Source organism: Melospiza melodia, chromosome 5, assembly GCF_035770615.1.
Source record: "Melospiza melodia melodia isolate bMelMel2 chromosome 5, bMelMel2.pri, whole genome shotgun sequence".
In the NCBI taxonomy this organism is placed as follows: domain Eukaryota; kingdom Metazoa; phylum Chordata; class Aves; order Passeriformes; family Passerellidae; genus Melospiza; species Melospiza melodia.
The window spans coordinates 3,107,812-3,130,920 of record NC_086198.1 but is presented as its reverse complement, the minus strand read 5'-3'; the positions used below and the strand labels follow the sequence as shown (position 1 = coordinate 3,130,920).

Here is a 23,109-nt window from a genome sequence, read left to right as displayed (position 1 = left end):
TACTTTTAAACAGAAGTTTGCAGTACTTCCTCTTTAACTGTTGTTTTAAGGTTTCTCCATTTTTCAGTCTGTCTGCTTATTATTATATTATAATATTTTATGTCTTACAAGTATTATCTGTACCAGCCTTTTTTTCTTCCTTTAATTCTTTCAAAATCTCATTTATTGCTGCTCTGATCATCAGTAACCACGGGAACTGCTTGGATTAACTTGTTTACAGCAAGTAATATTTTTCCTGCCAAGCCAAGCATTTATAGATGCTGAGCAATTGAACCACATGCTAACAAATCTGTAGGACCATTCTCACTTTTTGTGACTTCTTGTACAAATGAAGAGAAGAGCAGAACAATAAGCTTCTGTGGCTTAAAAAGAGAGATTTGCTAATTACTAGAGCAGCAATGGATTGCTCTCAGGTGGGAAGAGAGAGGAAGAGGGATGTTACTATCTACCAGAAGTATATTAACATTTCTCCCTTTTGGTCAGTCTTTGGGCACCTGACAATCACTGGTCATCTTACATCCTGATAATCATTGTAGACTCATTCCAGGTTGGAAGGGACCTCAAGGATCATCTGGTCCAGTCTTTGCTGGTGAAAGCACAGTCTGGATGAGTCACCATCACCCTGTCCTGCTGAATCTTAAGTCTCCAGTGCTGGGGAATCCACCACTTGCTACATAATGGAGAGATTATTCCAAAGGCTGATTATTCTCCTTGTGGAAAGTTTTGTCTTGTGTCCAGTTGGAATCTTCCCAAGCGTAACTTGCACATATCACTCCTCACGTTTCCATAAGACTCCTTATGAAAAGGGAATCTCCAGCTTCTTAGTAGACACCCTTTAAATACAGGAACACAGTAATAAGGTGTGCCTAAGCTTATTTTCTACCAGCTGGAAAAGTCCAGTTTTCTCAGCCTTTCCTCATGTGACAGGCTACCCAGTAATTTGGTCATCTTTATTGCCCTTTACTGCACCTTCTCCACCCTGTCCACATCTTTTTTGTATAGCAGGGACCAAAACTGCACACAATATTCAGATGTGGCCTGGCCAGAACTGAGTAGAATGGCATAGTTACTTTATTTCTCCTGGCATTGATGCAGCCAAGTCTTGTATTGGCTTTCTTTGCTACAGCAACAAACTGTTCACTCACACTGAACTGCTTGTCCACCAGGACCCTCTATGCTTTTCCATAGAGCTGTTCCTTAGCCAGATAGATCCCCAGCCTGTGCTGCTCTCCTGGATTATGTTTTTCCATGTGCAGGATCTTATATTTGTCCTTACTGAACTTCGTAAGGCTCTTGTTAACCTAATTTTTTAGCCTGTCCAGGTTTTCCTTCAGGCTGGCTCTCCCTTCCAAAGTGTCCACTGCCTCACTCAGTTGGTATCACTGACAAACTTCATCTGAGTATATGAAGTTGATCCCATAATGCCAACCACTGATGAAGATACTAAACAGCCTTGGGCCCACTGTGGTTCCCTGGGGGACTCCACTTGTGGCAGTTGCCAGGGTGAGAGGGAGCAATTTCCCACCACCCTCCAGGTGTGGCTGGGCAGCCAGTTTCCAACCCACTGCACGGATCACAGATCCACACCATCACATACACATTTCTGTAGGAGGAGGCCATGGGAAACCGTATCAAAAGCCTTGGAGATACCCAGGTAGACAACGTTCAAGCAGGTTCATTTGTTGTGAGAGGCAATCAAGGTTGTCAAGCAAAATTTGTCCATGGTCAGTCTGTGCTGGCTTTTCCTAATCATGGGTTCCATTTGACTTGTAAAAGCACACAGGAAAATTTTTTCCATAGGTTTCCTAGGGAATGAAGTAATACAGATGGCCCTATAGTTTTCTGAGTCCTCTCTGAAGTCCTTGTAGACAGGAGTGACATTAGCCTTCTTTTAGTCTTCTTGGATGTCCCCCAAATACCACAACTCAAAAATTATGGAGAGTGCCCCCACAGCTATATGGGCCAACTTTCCTTGGTTGGATATTGTCAAGAGCACATTGATGTGTAGAGGTCAAGCTCCTTTAATAGCTCACACACCAACCCTTCCTTCACAGATACTGGGTCTGTGTTTGCATCAGCCAGGATTTTTTCACAATGGGTGGAGCTGACAGAAGGACAAGGATGAAGAAAGGGTTGAGTACCTCTGCCTTTTCAGCCTTGTTGGTAACTAATTAATCTCTCCTCTTAAACAGCAGGAAAATACTTCCCTTCTGTTTCCTCTTGTTTACATACCTATCCTGGTTTCACCTTGCATAGAATTTGTTTTCATCATCATACCTGGCACAATGCTCTGTTTTAAATTGGTATGAGAATAATGTTAATTACACCCTAATGTTCTTGCTAAGTTGCGTTTGCCCAACAGCAAAGACTTTTCAGTGCTCCATGCTCTGCCAATGAGAGGCTCCACAAGAAGCTGTGGGAGGGCATGGTCAGGACAGCTGACCCCAGCTGGTTCAAAGGGATATTCCATACCACAGAAGGCCCTGCTCAGCACATGAACTGGGCTGGGGGGTGGTTGGAAGGGACCTGTTGCTGCCTGGGGCTACACTGAGGTCAGTGGGTGGTAAGGAATTGTTTTGTGTAATTGCTTGTGTTTCTTAGGCTTTGTTCCTCTCTCTTATTTTCCTGTTTTCATTTTACTTTATTATATTTAAATCAATAAACTTTTCTTATCTCCACCCATAGGTTTTATTTTTTCCCTGATACTCTACTCTGTTCCACTGGGATGGGGTGTATGCATGGTACTTTGTCATGGTCTAAGCCATGATAGTACTTGCAGAACTCTTGTAGTTTTTGACATCTCACAAATTTCCATTTGAGCTGAGGTTTTGCTTTTCTAACTTCATCTCTGCACACCCTCGCCATGGCCTTATGCTTACTTGGATGTAATCCTGAAACCCAGAAGAAGATTCACAGAGAACTGGGACAAGGTGTTTGGTAAGTTTTCCATTCTTTCTTTATCAAGATTGAAGAAATTGAGATAGGAATGCACCCTGTGGCCATTCTAGGGTTTTAGGTAGCCGGAGGTGGCTGGAATGGGTGCTACAATGTCTGCAGGAGAGAGTACTTACAAAGTTTTCCAGGTAAAGGGTAGGGTTTTTCTCTTTTTTATGTTATGGTAAAACAGTTATAGATAGCCACCTATTTGCTGTTTTGATCCTTCTTCCTTTCCCTTTTCTCTTAGGTGAAGGATATCAAGGATATTATAATAACATAACAACATTGCTGTTATAACTTGTGCCTTACCAAGATTTTCCCTGACCTGGAGGAGTTTAGTCCTGAGTGATTCTTCCCTGAACATTATAAGGAAGAGCACCTGTATAGTTCCCAAATATTTAATGTTGTTGACAGTTTTCATGCATCCATCACTTTGTAACTGACATTTCTGGTCTCACTAGGGGCTGATGTGAAGGATATTTCACCCCTATTTTCCCTTTCAATCTTGTGATTGTTTTCATGGTAGGCTTTTCAGCTGAGTGGAGATGTCATGGTGTCAGGAGCAGGGCTGCTACTGGGGTGGCCTCTCTGAGAAAAGGTTAGAGAGGAGAACACAGTTCCTGCTGGCTCCACTCTGGATCCACTGCAGGACACAGCGGAGCTAAGCAGCCAAACCAGTGGCACTTCAGTGAAAAAGTATTTACAAGTGTACAAAAAAAAGCTATGAAGTGTGGGGAGGGAAAAGAGAGGGAAACAGCAATGCAAACACCAAGCTCTGAAGGAGGAGGAGGGAATGGTCCAGGTTCCAGAGCAGAGATTCCTCAGCAGCATGTGGAGAAACTATGCTGGAGTAGAAGAAAAGAATGAGGAGGGAGCAGCAGAGAGGAACTTTTGTCTTTGGTTTTAGCTTCCTCATTATCTGTTTTTAACTGCCTGCAAATTAAATTGAATTTCCAGATTTGGCTCTGTTTTGCCCAAGATGGTAACCAATAAGCAATCTTTCAGTCTATTTTGGCTCATAAGCTTTTGTGTCCTGTTGAGGGAGGGGAGTGAATGGGGGGTCTGACTGCTGGCCAAGGCTAACCCACATCAGCTTCTAAGAGGATGTACAGCTGTGGCTGTGTTATGTGCACAAAGAACTTCCTAGAGCAAATACTGATACCAAATCTTCCATGCTGCAAGAATGCAGGTAGCAGATTTGCAGTGCTGTGCTTCTGTGCCCCACAAGTTTTTCATAGCCTTAAACTGCCCTGTTTATTCATTCTTCATGACCTCTGACTCACTTAATGTAGTGTGTTGCATGCTGCTACATGCTTTCTTTAAACTTGCTGGAGTTTAGCAAGGGCGGCCCTCTACAATCTAGCCAAATCACACAGAAGTGGGCGGAATCTTCACTTGCGACCTTGGAGGAGTTGTGATCATCCAGCTTGGGAGTGTGTCCTTTCCTGGAAACATTGATAAATAAACACAGGTGTGGTGCTTTGGTAGCTACTTAGTGTTGTCTATTAGTTATGCAAACACAACTAACACCTTATCAGAATTGCTGTGAAACAGTAGTCCGTGTTCTGGGGCATGAGTGGTGGTCTCTGTTATTGTAAGTCACCTTTTTATCCTGGTAGGGAAGATGATGATTTCTTAGCAGGCACGCTTTTGTATTCTGTTGCGGATAATTAATTCATGTAAATGTCTTGTAGTGAAGGAGCCAAACAGTTGCTGCTGTACAGTGAACCCTGGGTTGCAGAAACCAAGCAAGGTATGCTTGATGGAGATGGCATCAAACCAATCAGTGTCTCTGAAAAACAGCTGTGGTCTCTGTCACAAATGCTGTTAATATCCTTTAGCTGTGCGAGAAAGCGCCCACGGAAGGATTTGAAACTGGAGTCTTCCTCAGGATTTGTTCTTGGAAGACTAGACTTCAGGTATGAACCTTTAGTAGCCTTGTTTGAACATGAAATTTAGTATCAGGCCCTAAAATTCCTCTCTGAGGACTGGTGAGATCTCTGAGCTCTCCACCTGTCCAGCTGATGACATATTTTGAAATGGAGACATACTGTGTTACGTTTTCTTTGTCTAGGTGATGGCTATTGATGTCTACAAATATCCTGTTTATTTTAGAGTAGCTTTCTGCATAATGGTTAATCATGTTGCAATGGTGTGTGTTTAGAAAGAGAGAAGCTCTTGCTAAGAAAGCCTTTCTTAAGAAAAAAACAATTTTTCAGAATGGGTTGTGTACTTTTCTGTCCAGCTTGGCTGCTGAGCTATTCAGCTTGTACTTCAGCTTGGCTGCTGACCTCAGCTATGTTCTGCAGTGGATCCAGAGTGGAGCCAGCAGGAACCCCCCCTCTGTTGTATCAGATCCGCTTTAGACTTGATTTGCTTTGATTTTGTTTTGTTTTGTTTTTTTTTCTTGTTGCTAATGATGATTTTATTAGTTTTTCTTATTGAAGAATCCAAGCTTCATTCTAGGGACCAGCAGAAGCCTGTGTTGTCATTGAGTTTCATGGCTGACACAGCTGCCTAACAAGTTGCTTGTCTTTTGCCAGCACAGGTAGATAGGCTTCCACTTATGCAAGAGGCTGAAGAAGAACAGGTTTGCACTGTTACAAGGATTTATAAAAGCAAAGATTCACTAATCAGTGGAGTGCTCACAGAAATCCAACACTGAACAATAGTTCCCAGGGTAAAAAGGAAATGCTGATCACAATCTGGTAGAAAACTTATTTCCTACAGAGCATCCTCCAGGTTTTGTTATGATTCCAAGTCTTGGTGACATAATTAGGCCTCAAAGATGCTAGACCTCATTTCTTGTTTGTTGGGTATATATCTTTTATGTCTCATTCCAGTGTTTCTGCTGGTTTTTATTAACATCATCACCATTGCCAGCTGCTGGCAGGATGCTGCAATGTTTGCTTTGCAGTGTTCCCTACTGCTTTCCCAATGCCTTTCCACCTTCTTGCTGTTTCACAGGGTTTTTCTGGTTTTTGGTGTTTGGGTTTTTTGTTTTTCCTGTAGAAGGAGTAATCAGCAGTTAGAAGTACAGATTTTTGACTCAGAAACACAGATAGTCACTTAATCTAATTATTGGTGCAATTAAGGCAACAAACTGCAAGACTTTTTGTAAATATGAGAGTATAATTATTCAGCTGATCTCTGTGTTAGGAATACAAAAGGTGAGTCTCTTTGTCCTGTGTGCTTGCTTCCTCCCTAGGTTGTCACCTGAACAAAAGATGGGACTGATGGTTGTCTAACTTGCCTATGTGTTTGCAAGACTGGGTATATATCTGCTGCTTTCTGTCACAAACCATTACAAATAACAGCAAGAGTAGCAAAGTTCATTTCCAGCTGTTTACTGTGCAGAAAGATATAGCAGTCAGCGTTTATGATAAAGTCTCTGCTGGGAGATTGCAAGAACAAAGTGCCAAAATTTACCCTCCTCTGATGCCAAGGGTCACAGGAACTTACTTAACTTCTGATGTTCTGAGCTTTCTGTTAGTTTTTATCTTAGTTGTTTTGTTTATGCTATTTGTTGATTTGCTTAAAATGCTTCTGCAGTCAGTGCAGTCATTTTTGGTACAAAGCAAAGAGGATAAATGTGACTATGGCCATACACACATACCATTTGTGCTTTATTTGGAGGGTGAAGTTTTGTGAATTGGCTGTGAACCATGCTGCCTCTACCAAAATTCTGTTTGACCTAAAGGTTTCTGAGCACCCACTTAGAGAAACAGATGCTGAGTAGCCCTGCAGCAGTGAGAAGAGACCCTGGATCCTCCTGAGGCAGGAGGGGCAGCACTGTATATGGTGGGTTTGGTACTGTGAGTACCCAGGCACTTCGCAAGTTGGGGCACGGGTGCTGGTGCTGCCAGTTGTTTTACTGGTACCCTTTAGCCCGTGCATTCAACAATGAGATCAGTAAAGGCCATTTGAGCTGAGAAGCATCAGTAAGATTTGCAGTGCTGCTGTTGGGGGTCTTTATGGGCTTTGGTTTTTGAAACCCTTTGAAGCCATCAAACCAGCTGAAAAAGGGTATTCTCCATCTGGCCCTGTAGTTATCGTGTTGGACAGCACTGGAGCAGTTCTCTATGGCAAAATGGTGTTGAGCACCTGAGAACAGATTGAGAAAGATGATATTGAGAAAACTCATCTATCCCAAATCAGCAAAAAGGTATTTTTTCTCTTGATGGTACTTTGTTTTTTCCTTGTGAGGTATTGCATGGCCTGCAAAGATGGTTCTCACTCATCACTTGGCTCCAACCAAGTGAGGGCAGTGACTGTTCTCTCTGGCTTGCCAGCCACCAGGAAATGCTAGAATGCAGTGTCTCCGTAAGAGTGTCTTTCAACTCTGTTTATTTTCTTGGCCAGAAGCTACGCCAGTGGCTTGTGTGGTGGCTCCGCCTCCTGCTCTTGTGGCCAACTTTTCTGCAGTGCCTTGTACAGGCAGCGCCAGTTTCGCAGCAGGGATCAAGGCTCAGGGCAGGAGGCTGAGAGGTGATGATGGATGTCGTGGAAGGACTCTCAGGGAGACCCCAGCTGCTGCCATGGGGAGCTGGCATCATTGCTCTGCTTGTGACAATAGTGACTGTGTGCTCCCTGCCCTCCCTGATGGAATACTGGAGGCAACGGCGAATGCTGAAGTCCATCCCGGGTGCCAGCCCCTGCTATCCTGTGCTGGGAAATGCCCTGCTCTTCGAGCGGAAAGGAGAAGGTAATGCCAGCTCACACTGTAGCCCAGCTGTGAGGCCCCTGCACTGCCTGGGCTTTGCTGGAGGAGCCAGTGGTGGTGAGGCGCTTTTATGGCTGAGCTGTGGAAGCAGAGTGGGGTATCAGAGGATGTGCTGTTGCCTTTAGTTCTCTCTAGGCAATTTGCAGAGGTGAACAGTGTGAGGAGTGGGCAGTGAAGAGGAAAGGAGAGGAACTGCATAAATGTGGCATTATTATTGGTCTCAAAGACTAACTGGAGGTTAAATCTGACAGCAGCTGCTGCTGGGCTCAGACTGTTAAGTTGTTGGTAGGACTGAGCATGAATGCTGTGGAATGTGTTTGAGTGAGAGGGCGGTGTGCTGTGGGCTCTTGCAGGAAATGCTGCTTCACAAAGTTGAACACTATGTTCTCATGACTTTTTTGGATGTGATCCAAACAAAACTTGAAACAATTACCTTCCCCCAAGCATGGGCAAGGGACTTTAGCATGCCAAATAGTTTTTACCTGGGCTCACTTCCAAAATCATCTGTGGCTTAGATTTATGTGTTGAGTGTGAAAGAACTTGCTGAGCATTTATGGTGCATCACGCAAAAGCAAATCCTTTTGTTCTTGAGCTGATTAATGGCACCTTCTTTTTGCCTGGCACATGAGAGCGCACTAATGTGCTGGAAGTTCCTTTTCCATTTGGTACTCATATTTTAACAGGAACATATTTCTTAAGGAGTTTGTGGTATGGAAGTGTTGCTGAGTCTGCTGCCACACTCGTCTGTGTGTGTTTGTGATGCCTGTGTATGCCAGTTCTGCTCTGTGCATGTGTTGCTGCTGTGCTGCTGTCTATGCTGCCAGAATACACTAATGGGTCATGGGAGCATGGTGAAGTCAAGTGAGAGTACAGCACTGGAACACAAATTGCCCAGTGCTGGTCCATGCTGAGACACGGTGCCTCTGTTCACAAGGCACACTGTCATATCTTTCCTCTGGATCCAGTCCCACATCTAAGGACAAATATGAGACAACTACGGTGGATGTGAGGGCAGGCAGATTTCCACAAAGTTGACTTTGGGGAAGCAGTAGGAGGATGATAGGATGTTTATATGAGCTGGACTGAGAGATAATAATCTTTTCTTTTTTCTTTCTTATCCTCTTTTTAGAAAAATCTTTAAAAATCCAAAGCAAACTGGAACATTGCTTCTGTCTCCAGAAAGCAATTTGATGTGAAATCTGATGTTCTGTGTAGTCCCTAACCTCATTTGTTAGCAGAAACCACATAGCTCCCTTGTTTTAGTTAAGGAATCACAGAGCTCCCAATCCAGCCTTCTTTGTTCTTGTTTATTTATGTAAAAATGGTTAAAGTTTGTGGTTTATAATATTTTTATTAAAAATATAAAAAAAAAACTTTTAAAAAGGGCAGTGTTCTATAACCGGGATGAAAATAGCTTTTCATATGATGAGGATTTTTTTAATTGGACTTGCTAGACAGTTGCTGGAAGATGGGCTATTTTAATCACAGCAATGTTTGGAAAAATATTTTAAAAATAGTAAAATAATCTGACACTGAATCGTGTTGAATGAGGTGTCATTAAAAATTTTTGTAAGTCTAGGGAAAGCTGTATTTGGGCATCTATTAGGAAACTATCTTTTTTTCTTTTTTTTTCTTTGATTTGGAGACCTTTGAATTTTCAACTCTGCAGAGGCTTGTAAAGGTATCATTTGTTTAAGTTTGTTTCTGAAAGGGCAAAGTGTTTAATCCTTGGACATCCTGAGAATAGTCCCCACTCTAATATTGTGGAATGAACCTGATTGTCCTCTATGATGAGATAGTGTCAAAGACTTTTTTGAATTAAATCAAACACCATCGACTCTTCTTACCCTGCCAACAGATTCAGCTGTCTCTCATGCTTTCTCTATAACTGAATTGACAAGATATGGACTGGATAATTGCAAAAGAATGTGGGAGGAGTATTTGCTGGTTTGCTGAGCTCACTGGTGTGAAGTCCAGCTGGCAGCTGGACAGCAGTGGTGTCCCTCAGGTTGATCTGTGGCATAAATGGTGCTCTTCTCTGCCTGAAGAGATTAGGATACCTGAATTTTAAAATCCACGAGTGTAAAATATGCTGCTAGGTCACAGCAGCAGCAGGTTAAAACTACAAAAAAAAATCACAATTGCAGGGCTTGGGGTGCTGGAGTTCATTACAGAAGCCTTGTTTATTTTGTAAATTCCCCTTGTTGAAGCTCTACTCTGATTTTCTATTCCAGATTTTTTTAAACAGATAGAGTTTTATACCGAAAAGTTCAGAAGTTGGCCACTGTTCAAACTTTGGATAGGACCAGTGCCTGTCATATTTTTGTACCACCCTGACAGTGTGGAGGTGAGTATGCTGGTCTCCTGTGTATTCTACTGGGATGCAGAGCAGTGCCCAACATGTTACTTCTATTACTCAATGTAATTTTTATTAAAAGGGGCTTGGATTGATTTGCTTTGGGATAGTCCTCTGAGTTAGTGGTAAACAAAGGCATAAAGGAAAGGAATATAAAAAAGCATAGTCATAGGCATTGGGGGGAATACTGAAGATGACCTGCAAATGAAAGCATCAAAGAAGCATCTCCTTTAGCTTGGTTTTCACATGTGCGAAAGCTTCTACTCCCAAGATTGGAACAAACAAGCAGATAGCAGGGAATATGGGACCACTGAAATAAGGATAGAACATTATGAAATTCAGGTTGCAGTGCTTGTGTCTCTTTACAGACTTCTGCATTAAAACTTGGTGGGTCTGTTTTGATGCCATGAAATGTAGTTGTAAGTTTTACTGCCGACAGTGATTGTCCGTGATCTAGTAAGACAGTGTTGTTTGTCTGTTGGAGTGTTTATTGAAGAAATAGTGAAGAAATCTCTCTCCATCTGACAAGTAATATTTTTTTCTCACTGTTAATTTTTCTGACAGGCTATTCTGAACAATTCAAAACATATAGAAAAATCATACCTATACAAATTCCTACATCCATGGCTGGGCACTGGACTTCTGACAAGGTATAATGTAAAATGAAGTGAATGTGCACTGCTACCTTTTTGAAATTTGCAGGGTATAGGTCAACAAGAGGTCTTGATGGCAGGAAAGCTGTATGTATTGCTGAATAAAGAGATTGTGTGCATTGCTTATCTCAGCTGGTCATATTGCAGACCAGTAGGATAGGCCTGAGGTTGGTGATGCTTTGGGGTAGGATCGGAGAGTATGTGCACCCTTTCCTTTATTTCATTCATGAAGAAGAGGATCATGAGAAATGAGTCTGGGTAGGAGCATAAATCAGGAGTGGAGAAAGGGAGGAGCAGCGGTATAAGCATTTGGTGTCCTCCAGTCTTGGAATGGGAAAGGAAGGATTGGTCTGGATGATGCAGATATTCAATAGTCAGAGCAAGGTAAGTATAAATTGTCTTTGGTACCTTTGAGCCTCTTCTGGGTTTTTGAAAAAAGGTCCAGGTCCCAGTGTTAGTGGTTAACTTTGTTGCTTGTTTGGAGCCCTCAAAGGTGGATTCCTCATGCTTTATGATGGGACCATGGTATTGTAAAAGCCAGCTGTGATCATGGTGTGGGAAGTACAAGTTCATGGAATAGGACTAGACATGCATTTTATCCTGAGTTTTGTTCATGGCCTGTAAGAAGGCAGTAATTAATCAGTAGCAGAGTGCAGAGGTGAAGTCCATGAACATCAGGCATGGTGTATCCTCACTGTTCTTCCTTACTGTTTGTTTTGTCTTCCATACATGTACAGAGGTATTTTGACTTTCTTGTGCTTGCACAAACATAATGGAGGAGAATGTTCCAGTCTCTGCTGATTAGGGGCAGCAGTGGCAGACAGCAAGCCAATATGCTGGCCTGTGGAGTGCCCTAATAGCAAATTAACAGGGGCAGTGGTGTGATAGTTTTACCCTGTAAGCAGAAGTGCCAGCTAGGGCATGTTATTTAGAAAAAGTGAACAGGGACCCCCAGGAAGCTGGTGACACTCACTGTGGCTCCATGCTTGTCACCAGCATGTGGGAAGTGATTGCCTTTCTCCAAGGAAGTAGACTGTAGCCATGCCTTGAGGCAGTCATTTTCATGATATCTCTAGGCCCTAGTTCTCTGCAGGCCTCATTTCATGGTCAGTGAATGGAGGCAAGCACAACCACTGATTGAGAGAGAGGGTGGAGTGGTTGAGGCCTTGATGCTGAATAGCTGGTTTGGCCTCTGGCTGGCTTCTGCTTGGTCCCTCTGGGCCTGTGCACTGACTAACAAGGATGTACTGTCTGGAGGCTTTTTGGCATCTCCACTGGTTGAGATCAGCTGGAGAAATGGTGGATTCTGCTTCCAGGAGACCTAGAGCAAGAAATATTTCCATTTGCTCCTTCTGTGGGTGCTATGAACAGCTTGAAGAGACATCTACAGTGTGTCCATCTCTTCCAGGCTGCAGTATTCACTGGGTACTTCCTGTGATGGTGAGGATATTATTTTTGGCTTGGAGTTTTTTAGCCTTCCTTCTCCCTATTAATTTTATAGCACTGGAGACAAGTGGCGGTCACGGAGGAAGATGATAACTCCCACATTCCACTTTGCAATCTTGAGTGACTTTCTAGAGGTCATGAATGAGCAAGGAAATATTTTGGTGAAGAAACTTGAGAAGCATGTTGACAAGGAGCCATTTAATGTCTTTATGGACATCACTCTGTGTGCCCTTGATATTATTTGTGGTAAGTCTTGTTCAGTTATTGTAGTAAATTGTGAATGATGCAGAAGATCATGAGTTTAGTGGTGCCAGTTTGTGTAACATAATTGAAGAGCAATGTCCCTGCATATTTTGTAAATACATTTCCATCCTTGCCAACCTTTTCCCCAGGATTTACTACTTGCAACTGAGCAGCTGAGTTTTGGCACTGGCAGGACAGAGGTAGCAGTCTGAAGTGAGGTTTTCTTGAGGAGCAGGATTCCTGGGCATGGAAATACAAAGAAAGCTCATTCCCTGCAAAGGGATATGTGTATTCACTTGTCAAAGGGATGGTGGTGATAGTCAGAAGCTGGGAGTAGTAGTAACTCACTATGTATACTGCATTTCACTTTGTACTTTTGTACTTGTGAAATGTTGATGTTTTCATCCTAGAAACAGCAATGGGCAGGAATGTGGGTGCCCAGAAGAATAAGGATTCTGACTATGTTTCTGCTATCTACAGGTAAATGCACTTTTTCCTTAGTTATTTTTCAGTTGAGCTGGAATTCATGCTGCTGGTGTCAGGAAGGAAGGCCAGAGAGTCAGAAGGAGGGATGTAAAGCATTGGAAGAGACTAACCCTGAGTCACTAAATACCCTGGAGGTGTTTGATAAGACATGTTCCTGCGGCACATAGGATCATGGTGTAGCAATGGGCTGGGTTAACAGTAGGCTAACTCGATCTACAAGGTCTTTTCCAACCTAAATGAATCTGTGATTCTATGATCTCACTCTTAACTTTTGATGGAGCTTGTTGGGACAGGTATGATAAAAAACAGGGGTAGGTCTGAAAGGTTTGATTATCATCAGTTCCTTGGCCTTTTCCAAATTGTAGCACAAGTGTGCTTGAAGTCAATAATAATTACTCTGCAGCTAAAGCATGTGCAAGAGCTGAATTGCAATAACAATCAGCCCTTCCAAATGTACTCTACTTGTGTTTGAGCATACTTGAAGTCTCATATTTTTAATTTTAAATACATTTTAAGTCCTTTACTGTGCAGTCTGGTGTCTGGATGTTCAAGTAGGAACACAATGCTCTCAGAAACTGTTTGAGCTCTTGGGGCAGATATTTTGGGAGCCTGGCCTGAGTAGTCTTTACAAGACTGTCAATGCTTTGCTGAAGTGGGGTGTGATGGGATTGGATGACTTAATAGGACTGTTTCAAGAGGATTTGGACTAAATGAGAATATGCTGTCCTTCTCAGATATCAATACTTAAAGAAATAAAACATGGTGAGGCTGGGATAAGTAGACAGAAATTTTGAGATGGTGTAAAATCAAGACACAAATGTGAATGGCCTTCCTTTCAAATAATGGGTTTAAACCTACACAATATGTTAAGTTCTACTTCATTAGGATACATAGAAGTTTTGTTTTGCTTTTTAGGGTTTTTTTTGTTGTTTTTTTTTTTGTTTGTTTGTTCTTGAAATGTGCTATAATTTGGTGTTTTTGTCAAGTAATGTTACATGATATAATTGTTTTGTCCCTAGGATGGGTGATCTAATCCAACGGCGACAGATGAGCCCTTGGCTTTGGCCTGACTTTTTGTATGTGTTGTTCAAACAAGGAAGAGAGCACAATAGGAAGCTCAACATCCTTCACAATTTTACAGATATGGTATAGAGTCTTTGAAAGAAAATATTAATTATAATATTTATAATGATAATTTTCATTGTTGGATTAAAGTTTTTCACTCAGATCTTCCAAATGGGGATGAGGTTCAGCCTCCTTGATATGCTGTCTCTCTATTGTGATGCTGAGGAATTCCCTGAAAAGAAGACAAGAGCTGACTTCCCTTTTAGGATCTCTGCTGAATTTAAACAAGAAAGTAGACTACTCCAAGGGAGTGCCAGAACTTGCTGCAGGTCCTTGAAAACTGAAACAAAGAACAGAAATTCATTGAACTCTTGTTTTGCCTGAAAAGCTCCACATCTGGATGACATCCAAGAACTCACTTCCAAGTTTGGAGCAGTAAACATAGGGATCTGCATGGTAGTGCCACTGGTTTTAGCCCTCAGAAACTGAAGCCTGTGTTCATTTTCCCCTATGCAGAACAGAACTGCTGAGAGGAGCAAACACCTGCAGGTCCTCACATCAGCAGTGAGGCATTCTGATAGAGAAATCATTAGGCATGCATTACTCACTTGGCATAAAATAAAGTGTTCTCTCACCTTGTTAGACTGTAGAAGTAACAGCCCTTTCTCTCACCAAATAATTCCTACATTATTCTTACCAAAGTTTGTCCTCCCAAATCTCTTATTAGGATGGTGTCAGAGAGGCTGCTTTCCCAATGCATGTACCCTATGATGTCATTGTATCACTGTCTTTGACAAAGGAAATCATCTTTGATCTTTGGCTACATATAATGAGCCATATTGTGGGTTTTTTTCTTGCTGCCTTTCATTGGAAATTGCAGCAGTGAGTCATGAGAGAGGCTCTTAACACTTGTACTCTTCCCATGCTGGGCTGGTGCACTGAAGAATATAAGCAAACAAATCATAGAAGATGACAAAGGACCATAAATAATAATTGCACCTATGTAGGTGCTGAAAGCAAGCACTGAGGTGAAGGATTAGTCAATATGTGACACTCATGCATGTTAAATGAGGAAAACAATGGGTGTGCATGGAACTGTACGTTTTTTCTGCCATTCAGTGATTCCTCCAAACAGAAATGCATACTCTACACCCTTTTAAATGATTTTGTTGTTTTTAAGAGCAATGCGAGTTTATTGAAGGGTTCTGTTTTGACTTTGCAACAACAATGGCAACAATAAGAAATTTATGTCTGTTACTGGGTCTGTACTTTGGCCTAAAAAAGGGAAATTCAGCCATTGCTCTCATACTTGGGAAAATTTGGGAAGTTTTACTGTAGTGGGTTCGGCAATACTGTGTGTAGCCTTGACACATGGTTCTGGGATCCCCTGGCTTCTCTTCAGTTTTCTAAGTTTTTTGGAGGTTGGAAGTGAGATCCTTCCTTAGTTCTCAGATGGGATAGAGAAGATCTTATTCGTGATCACACTGTGTTGATTTTTTTGATATGCTGTTACCACTGTTGGCATTCATTATTGGTGTGTTCCAGATACTCTGGCTATGTTTACACTTCTTGGTGGCCACCAAGTTGTTTATGTAGCTTGGCTGTCTATTTTCTTGATTGCACAAAGGCTGTTCAAGGTTTATTCTTTTGCTTGGGGCAAGAAAGGTTGGTCATAATTCACTACTAATAAAAAGTCAGTTAAATTTCATGACCTAATGCTGACAGCTGAGCTAACTAGCTCATGTAGAGTGCTACGGATGGATGTCGTTTTGATAAGTTAGGACAAAAGTGTATGAGGCAGACAGTGCGTGTGTGCTGAATTCATCACATCTGATGCAATGGTTCTAATCTCAGGTCATTGCAGAAAAAGCTGAAGAGCTTAAAAACACCCAGCAAAAGAAACATGATAATGATGGTAACTCTGAAGAAAGTGGTTCCAAAAAGAGAAAAGCATTCCTGGACATGCTGCTGAATGCAACAGATGATGAAGGGAAAAAATTGAGCTACAGGGACATTCGTGAGGAAGTGGATACTTTCATGTTTGAGGTAACCAAGGAACCCATTGGTTTATTGTTCTTTTGTTGTTGTTGTTATTTTGGAAGGTTTTATTTGCTGGGGTTTTTTGTTTGTTTTTTTTCCTCCAAACCCAAGATTCAGAATTTTCAGGTGGTGACTCTTGTCTTAGTTCAGGATGTTGTTTTTAGCATGATGTTATTTAAGCCCTGGAACCCTAAGAGAACATCTCAATGTTTCTATTCTACAGAGGTAGGATAGAAGCCTTGGTATGCCCTGGAAAAGCTTTGGACAATGCACATGTGGTAGACTCTGCCTGTGTGAGCAGGGTCTACTCATGAAAGCAGGAAAGAAATGAAAACTTAAAGGCTGACATGGACCATGGGCTCTTGCCTTTTGTTGCAAGCTTCATTAGCACTGAAGAGAGCTCTAAATACTTTCACTGTTTTGACTTGCATTTTGTCATGTCTCCTCATATTTTTTCCCTTGCTACATTGCCTGCAGTCTTCTGGTTCTGTAGTCCACTGTACATCAGTGCTTCATCTTGTAGAAACTCGTCCTAGAATGGCTTGGGTTGGAAGGGACCTTAAAGATGGTTTAATTACAACCCTCCTGCCATGGTCAGGGATGTCATCAACTAGAGTGGGTTGCCAGGGCCCCATCCCACCTGTCCCTGAACACCTTGAGAGATAGGACATTCAAAACTTCTCTAGCCAGCATGTTCTTCACTAATCTCTGAGTAAAAAATTTCTTCCTAGCATCTAATTAACATCTAATCTATTTCTTTTTCTCTTTTAGTTTACAATTATTCTCTCTTTTCCTATAAGTACCTGCTCATGTAAAATGTCACACTCCCTTTTTTTTTTTTTTTTTTTTTTTTTTTTTTTTTTTGTAAGTCCTGTAAGTCCTCTCTAAGTACTGAAAGGCCACAACCAGGTCTTCCCAGAGCCTTCTTTTCTCCAGGCTGAAAAACTCCAACTCTTTCAGCCTGTCTTCATAGGAGATGTGTCCCAATCCCTCTGATTATCTTCAAGGCTCTTCTTCTTGTCTGATTCCCTAAGGGAGGATCTGAAGATTTCCACAAGTTTTCTGCACACTTCCATTGGATGGACCTGAATTCTCTCAGAAGAGCTTAATTCATAGAATCATATTAATACTGTTGTAACCAAGAGAAACTCTCTTCTCATCTTGCCATTTCTGTACTACAGCAGCATCCTGAACTTCACCGCAAGTGTGCTTTTTTAGTATAAAGATTCTTTTTTGGTCAACTTTTCCCTTTTCTGTTCCTCCCTTTTTTATCCTTTTTATGTTTCTTTTTTCTCCCCTTCTTTGGTTCATGCTTTGTGTCTGCTTTCTTTTCCTCTCCTTCCCACAGTGCTGGGAACTAGTAGTTGATTCCTTCCCCAAAGAAAAGCAAGTATTTTCTTCTATGGCTTCTGTATTGTGTCTCACAAAACCATTTTTAGATACTTTTGAAATGGTTACAAGTTGTCTCCATTCTGTCTCTCCTGTGACAGTCACTGGCCCCCATAGATGTTGACTGGACAGTAACCAAAAAGATGAATATACATCTGATTCATTGTGTAGATACTGATAGTTCATGCAGCTCCTGAGAATCAGAAGAGAAGGGATTTTGCTTGAGTTGTTTCAAAACTTTCCCCTTTTCTCAGAACAATTGTGGATCACCTTTTATCTTGATAGTGAGTTTAATCATTCACTCTTGATTCCTGTTTTTATCATGGTGATGGGACCGATAAGTCTCACTTTTCATACTAACTGCACACCTAAGTATTTACAAAGCCCACTGGTACATGGGAATAGAGTTGAAATGAATGTCTTTGTAAATCTGGACCTGTAGGGCCATGATACAACAGCAGCTGCTATGAACTGGGTCTTGTACTTGCTTGGACGTAATCCGGAAGTTCAGAAGAAGGTTCACAGGGAATTGGACGAGGTGTTTGGTAAGTCTCCATTCCCCCTTCACTGGGGTTTTGCTGCATTTCTGAGTGGAAATGTGTTCAAAGCCTAGAAGTAGAAGGGAATTTAAGAGCATGCCTTGTGGCCCTTCTGGAGCTTTGAGCAGTTAGAGGTGCTTGGGAGGGGTGTGGGGAGGTCTGTTGTGGTGTACAACCAAACTTAAGTCTTTGGGGCAAGATATGCATGTTTAATATATTTGTAACACCTTCTTGTATGTAGTCTTGGTGCATGATGAGAGTTTCTGAGGAGATCCAGGATGAGTTTGTTTAGCCAAAGACGGGGAGTTTTGGTCTTGGTCATCCCTGTGTTTGTTTTTGGACAGACAATACTGAACGTCCCGTTACAACGGAGGATTTGAAGAATCTTCGATACCTTGAATGTGTTGTGAAAGAAGCTCTTCGTCTCTACCCTTCAGTTCCCATGTTTGCCCGTTCCTTGAGAGAGGATTGCTGCATTAGTAAGTGGTGTTCTGTCTTTGCCACTTTCTCTTCTGTTAGCATTTCTGCAGTGGAGATGTTTCCCAAGAAAAGGACAGCATTGTTTTACTTTTTACTGTTCTGTTGTGTATAGGAAGTCACTTGTTGGTTTTTGTTTTGACTCTTCTTCTCCCCTTCTCTCCTCTCTTTAGGGGGATATCAGATACCAAGAGGTGCAAACGTCCTCGTTTTAACTTATGCCCTGCATAGAGACCCTGAGGTCTTCCCTGACCCGGAGGAGTTCAGGCCTGAGCGATTCTTCCCTGAAAATTCTAAGGGAAGGCACCCATATGCTTATGTCCCCTTCTCAGCTGGTCCCAGGAACTGCATTGGTATGTGTCTGGAGAGGAAGCCCTTGTAAGGTTCTGCTTTTGAATGTGGTAACTGAGACAGCAATGAGTACTGTTTGTATAGTGTTCTTCCTCATTCCCCACCTCTGAATCTGGGCACTGCCTGTCCTGCAAGCCACACACTTCCATTAGATAGACCTGAATTCTCTCAGAAGAGTTTAGTTCATAGACTCATATTAATGCTGTTGAGCTATCCCATTTGTTTCTTCTGAGGCATTTCCTTTCTTCCTAGGGACAAGTGTCTATCCTGTTGATGTTTCTTCCTCACTGCTGTGCAGCCTGGCAGCATGTTTTTGGGCTCCTGTGTTAGGACATGATTGCTTCCTAATTTCTGATTCTCAGTGTCAGCAGCACAGAATAAGAGAAAACACATGTCCCACACCTGTTTTGCTCTGGAAACAGTTCATCTGTCTCTCAGGTTCTGAGCTGGATGTCCAAAGCATGCAATCTGCAAGTGATGTATTCTTTCCCTATTTCTGACACTGTAGTTGGTTTGGTGTCTTCTCTGTCATCCCAGAACTCATCAGCACTTTCAGATGCCACTGAGGTGCTTGGCATTTATCTGTGCTTCAAGTAGAGGCAGTGTTGTTTATATTGTAGAACATGTGAAAAGACTGTTCCCCGAACTGATTTTAAGTGCAGATGCGGAACATCCAAAAGTTGTCATGCTGTTATGATAATGGGAAATATTACTTCTTTTGGTTTTTTTTTGGTTTTGTTTCTTTGTTTTGGTTTCTCTTTTTGGGGAATACAATTGGTTTGTTTTGATTTGTCTCAGTGGTAGTAAGTGCCCTTTTCCATGAGAGCAGTAAACTAGGTCTTTCCTTGTTCCAAAGAGAAATTTTACTTAATCTAATTTAATATAACATGTCTAGCTAGTTCCTGAGTGTGCAGGAACATGTGCAGGAGAGGTGGTTCATTAGTAGAATTGCAAAAATGCATTGTGTGTACATATGTACAGACTTCTGTGTATATAATACAAAGGGGAGAACATAAAAAGTTCTCAGCCCTGTATTTTGTGTCCCATCTCCATTTTTTAGTTTTTGTGAACTGCCTTGTGCCACTTGGTTTGGTTTCCCTCACGTTTCTCTGTTCTCATGTTTCTGCCTTCACCTATCTCAGGATTGTAAATTGAACTTTGCCCTCTGTGCTTCCAAATCATCAGTGTGTGTGAGGCTTAGTGATAACTGAAGGAAGGTCTGTCTGTCATTCCGTTGCAGTTGCATCTCCTTTGCTCCCCTCCACATATATGGAACCATGAGATTTTTCTCTCCCCACAGAGCCTGTGCTGCATCTTCTGCTCTGGTCTGCTGTCCATCCCTCCTGCCCAGTCCTTTCAAGAGATGTGACTAAGCTGTGTTTTGTAGCAGTTCCAAATGAAGGGTTGACTTCATATGGAAGTACTACATGTTGCTGTTTGAGTTCTGTGTACTATGGGAAGGAGGACGGACTGTGGATTGTCCCGAGAAGGCCAGAGTTTTCATGCAGAGAAAAGTATTAGTGAAACTTGTATCCATATGACCTTGATTTTGGCCTAAAGCTAGTTCTGTCCTTAAGTCCTGTGAGCATGCAAGTGCAGCAGCTGTTGATGCAACTTGACAATAACTAATTTTTTTCCTGCCCTGTAACTCATAGGTCAGCGCTTTGCACAAATGGAGGAGAAAACTCTTCTAGCCCTCATCCTGCGGCGCTTTTGGGTGGAATCGTGTCAAAAGCCAGAAGAGCTTGGTTTATGTGGAGAATTGATTCTTCGTCCAAATAAAGGCATCTGGATTAAACTGAAGTCTAGGACACCAAATACTGGATCAGAATGAAAGGAATTTCAAGAGTTTACTTCCAAAAGTTTTCAATCTATTTAGTCTGAGACATATTTTAAAATCAAATATTTTGATGTCAGTCCAGAAATTTGTTAAAACTAGTTGCTATTGTTTTATTAAAGAAGATGCAGTAATAGCCCTAGTTGTTCTACTTTTATACTGCTTGTGAACTTCATGTTGATCTTTGAAATGCAAGCCTTTAATCCTTAAATTTTAGTGCCTTATGTGCTCAGATGAAACTATTCTATTGCCACAGTGCCATAAAAACTGAGCTATGGTAATAACAGCAGCAATGCCTGTGATGAAGTGATCACCTTACATGCCATAGCATTTTCAAAGTAACTGGGAAGTCTCAAGTGTTTGTAAGGTTTTCAGGTTTCTTTTTTTCTGAAAAATACAAGTGATAATCCTTCTTCTTTGCATAATTTTTTTTTTTTGGTGATGATTGCCTCTGTAAAGACCACACAAAAATCTGTGATCATTTCACTCCTTCTTGGAAGCATTTAAAGTAGTTTGTAAGAAGGGAGTGGTCTGAATTATTTTTTAGCAAACAGTACCAAAAGCATTAACCATAGCAGGAACTAGACCTTATGCAAATTACACACAGGATTTCATAATGACAAAAGCAATGTATTATTACAAATTTTGAGAATAAACTCATGCAATGCCTCAATGTGGACTGAAATGGTACCTGTTGATATTGCATGCCTCTGTGCAGGTAAATTGCTGATGAATAATTGTTTCTTAGCATCAGTTCCTCTAGGGGTGAGAAGCTGGAGGTCAGAGCTGATAAAACTAATTTGGACTGGTCCAGAAATGATTAATGTGTTACAAAGTAGGAAATGAGTAATCTGTTCTCACTCATTTTGTTGACATTTACATATTTTTTTCTCTTGTCTGTTTCTGTTTCCTTTCAACAACACTTAGTCACTTAATACCTAGGATACTGCTGTACTTTGCAGAATATCATAGTAATGACAAAATAATTGATATTTGTTCCAAATAAATTAGAGGTTTCCTTGAACCCGCCAAACTCTATGTATTCTGATAAGCCTAGATTTTACCATTTTCTGAGGATTTACTAAAAAGAAAGTGTGTAACAATTAGTTTAAAAAATGAAATCACAGATTTTGATGAATAGTCTACAATCACTGTATTTATTTTACCACTAAGACAAAAGAGCCTTTAACAATAGTAATACTTGCATTCTTCAGTCTTCTTTTTCAAAGATAGGTTTCATTGCTGTATAATAACAAGAATTTCAGTTTCCAGGGCTCAGTCTAAACATTGTCTTCTTTATAATGAGATAATTTTTGAGACCACCTCCATATGTTAATGGATATAATACACATGACACAAGTTTTCCTAAGAGACTCGAAATTAAGGAATTATTTCCTTGGTTTTACATACTTGGCAGTGTGAATTTTCAAGGTAAATAGGATTAGTATCCAGAATATGTTTTCTCAGGAAATTTGGCATGTAGTTGAAACCTGGAGAGGTACCTCATATCTTAAGGTATGTGCTTAAGTTAAGGACTTTCAAGACAAATGGAAACTAATATTACTTCCTTTCCTTCTGTGGGATGTTTTTTGTAGAAAATATTTGTAAGATAGACCAAATTATAACTTTATTTTTCCATAAGATAATTCTTACGAATTTTATCTACACTGACCAATATTTTTTCTTGCACTGTGCTTTTTTCTTGTACCATGCTCTTTTCATAAAATGTGTGTGTATCTCCTGTTATTTCTTTATACTCTTCAAAATGGACAAGAAAATAATTGAGACAAAAACTGGATAAAACTATAAAAAGAAAATCATTATGAAAAGTGCATGGGCTCAAATGCTGGCACGAGGATGCCAATGTGAAAAATCCCTATTTAGTGATGCAAAAAGTGTCTTTGCCAAGATAAGCATTGATGTAATCCTATAATTGTGTTCTGAGCTGCTCTGAAATGGCAGTGATCTCTTATCTTCTGTTGTGAAAATTGGTTCTGAAGCAATCTGATGCTGCTAAGGAAATAAATATTGAATAAAACAGTACTGAACACAGTACTGAACATACTGCCAACTTCGTGCCTGCTGGGTAGATGTTAAATACCTTGCATTATCTAGTGTGTTTTTATTAGGTTAAATCATGTGGTGTGTAGCTGTTGGTAGTGGTCAGCAGCAATCCTCTGGATGTGGGGGTTTGTTTGTTAGTTTTGTGTGGTTTTTTTTTTGTTTGACTGTTGATTTGAGTTTTTATTTGGGGGGTTGTTCCTGTAGGATTGTGGCATGCAGCACGGCATTGCAGGTTTCCTGATAAAATAATGGGACAATAAAATATTGTGTAATAAAAACTGCATGTGCATAGTAGCTGTTTGTGATCTTTTTCCAGATTTGTAGGTGTCTGCTGTGGTATTAAGGTAGCAGCTGATCTCTAAAACAAAATATTACACTGTCTATAAAGATTCCTTTTGTGTGGTGTCAGAAAGGACATGACTTTCTACTGGGATGACAGAAATGGAATGTGTGAGTGTTTCTGGATCATGGTTTATAGCTGTTCCAAGGAACACTGAAAACAG

General features: G+C 41.1%; 1 protein-coding gene across 2 annotated transcripts; it reads left to right on the top strand.

Annotated features, from left to right (window-relative positions):
* The first annotated feature begins 14 nt into the window (after nucleotides 1-14).
* Nucleotides 15-22,900, top strand: LOC134418163 (cytochrome P450 4V2). 2 transcript variants are annotated; one of them, XM_063156021.1, is made up of 12 exons: nucleotides 15-2,132; nucleotides 2,903-2,937; nucleotides 9,895-10,007; nucleotides 10,581-10,666; nucleotides 12,171-12,361; nucleotides 12,769-12,838; nucleotides 13,864-13,990; nucleotides 15,764-15,955; nucleotides 17,781-17,883; nucleotides 18,222-18,356; nucleotides 18,528-18,707; nucleotides 20,361-22,900. In XM_063156021.1, exons 1-12 carry the CDS (start codon nucleotides 2,095-2,097, stop codon nucleotides 20,537-20,539), a joined length of 1,449 nt encoding a protein of 482 aa, XP_063012091.1. In that variant the 5' UTR covers nucleotides 15-2,094; the 3' UTR covers nucleotides 20,540-22,900. The 2 variants fall into 2 exon arrangements, with proteins under 2 accessions (XP_063012091.1, XP_063012090.1); XM_063156020.1 differs by lacking the exons at nucleotides 15-2,132; nucleotides 2,903-2,937 and adding an exon at nucleotides 6,859-7,642.
* The last annotated feature ends 209 nt before the right edge of the window (nucleotides 22,901-23,109 follow it).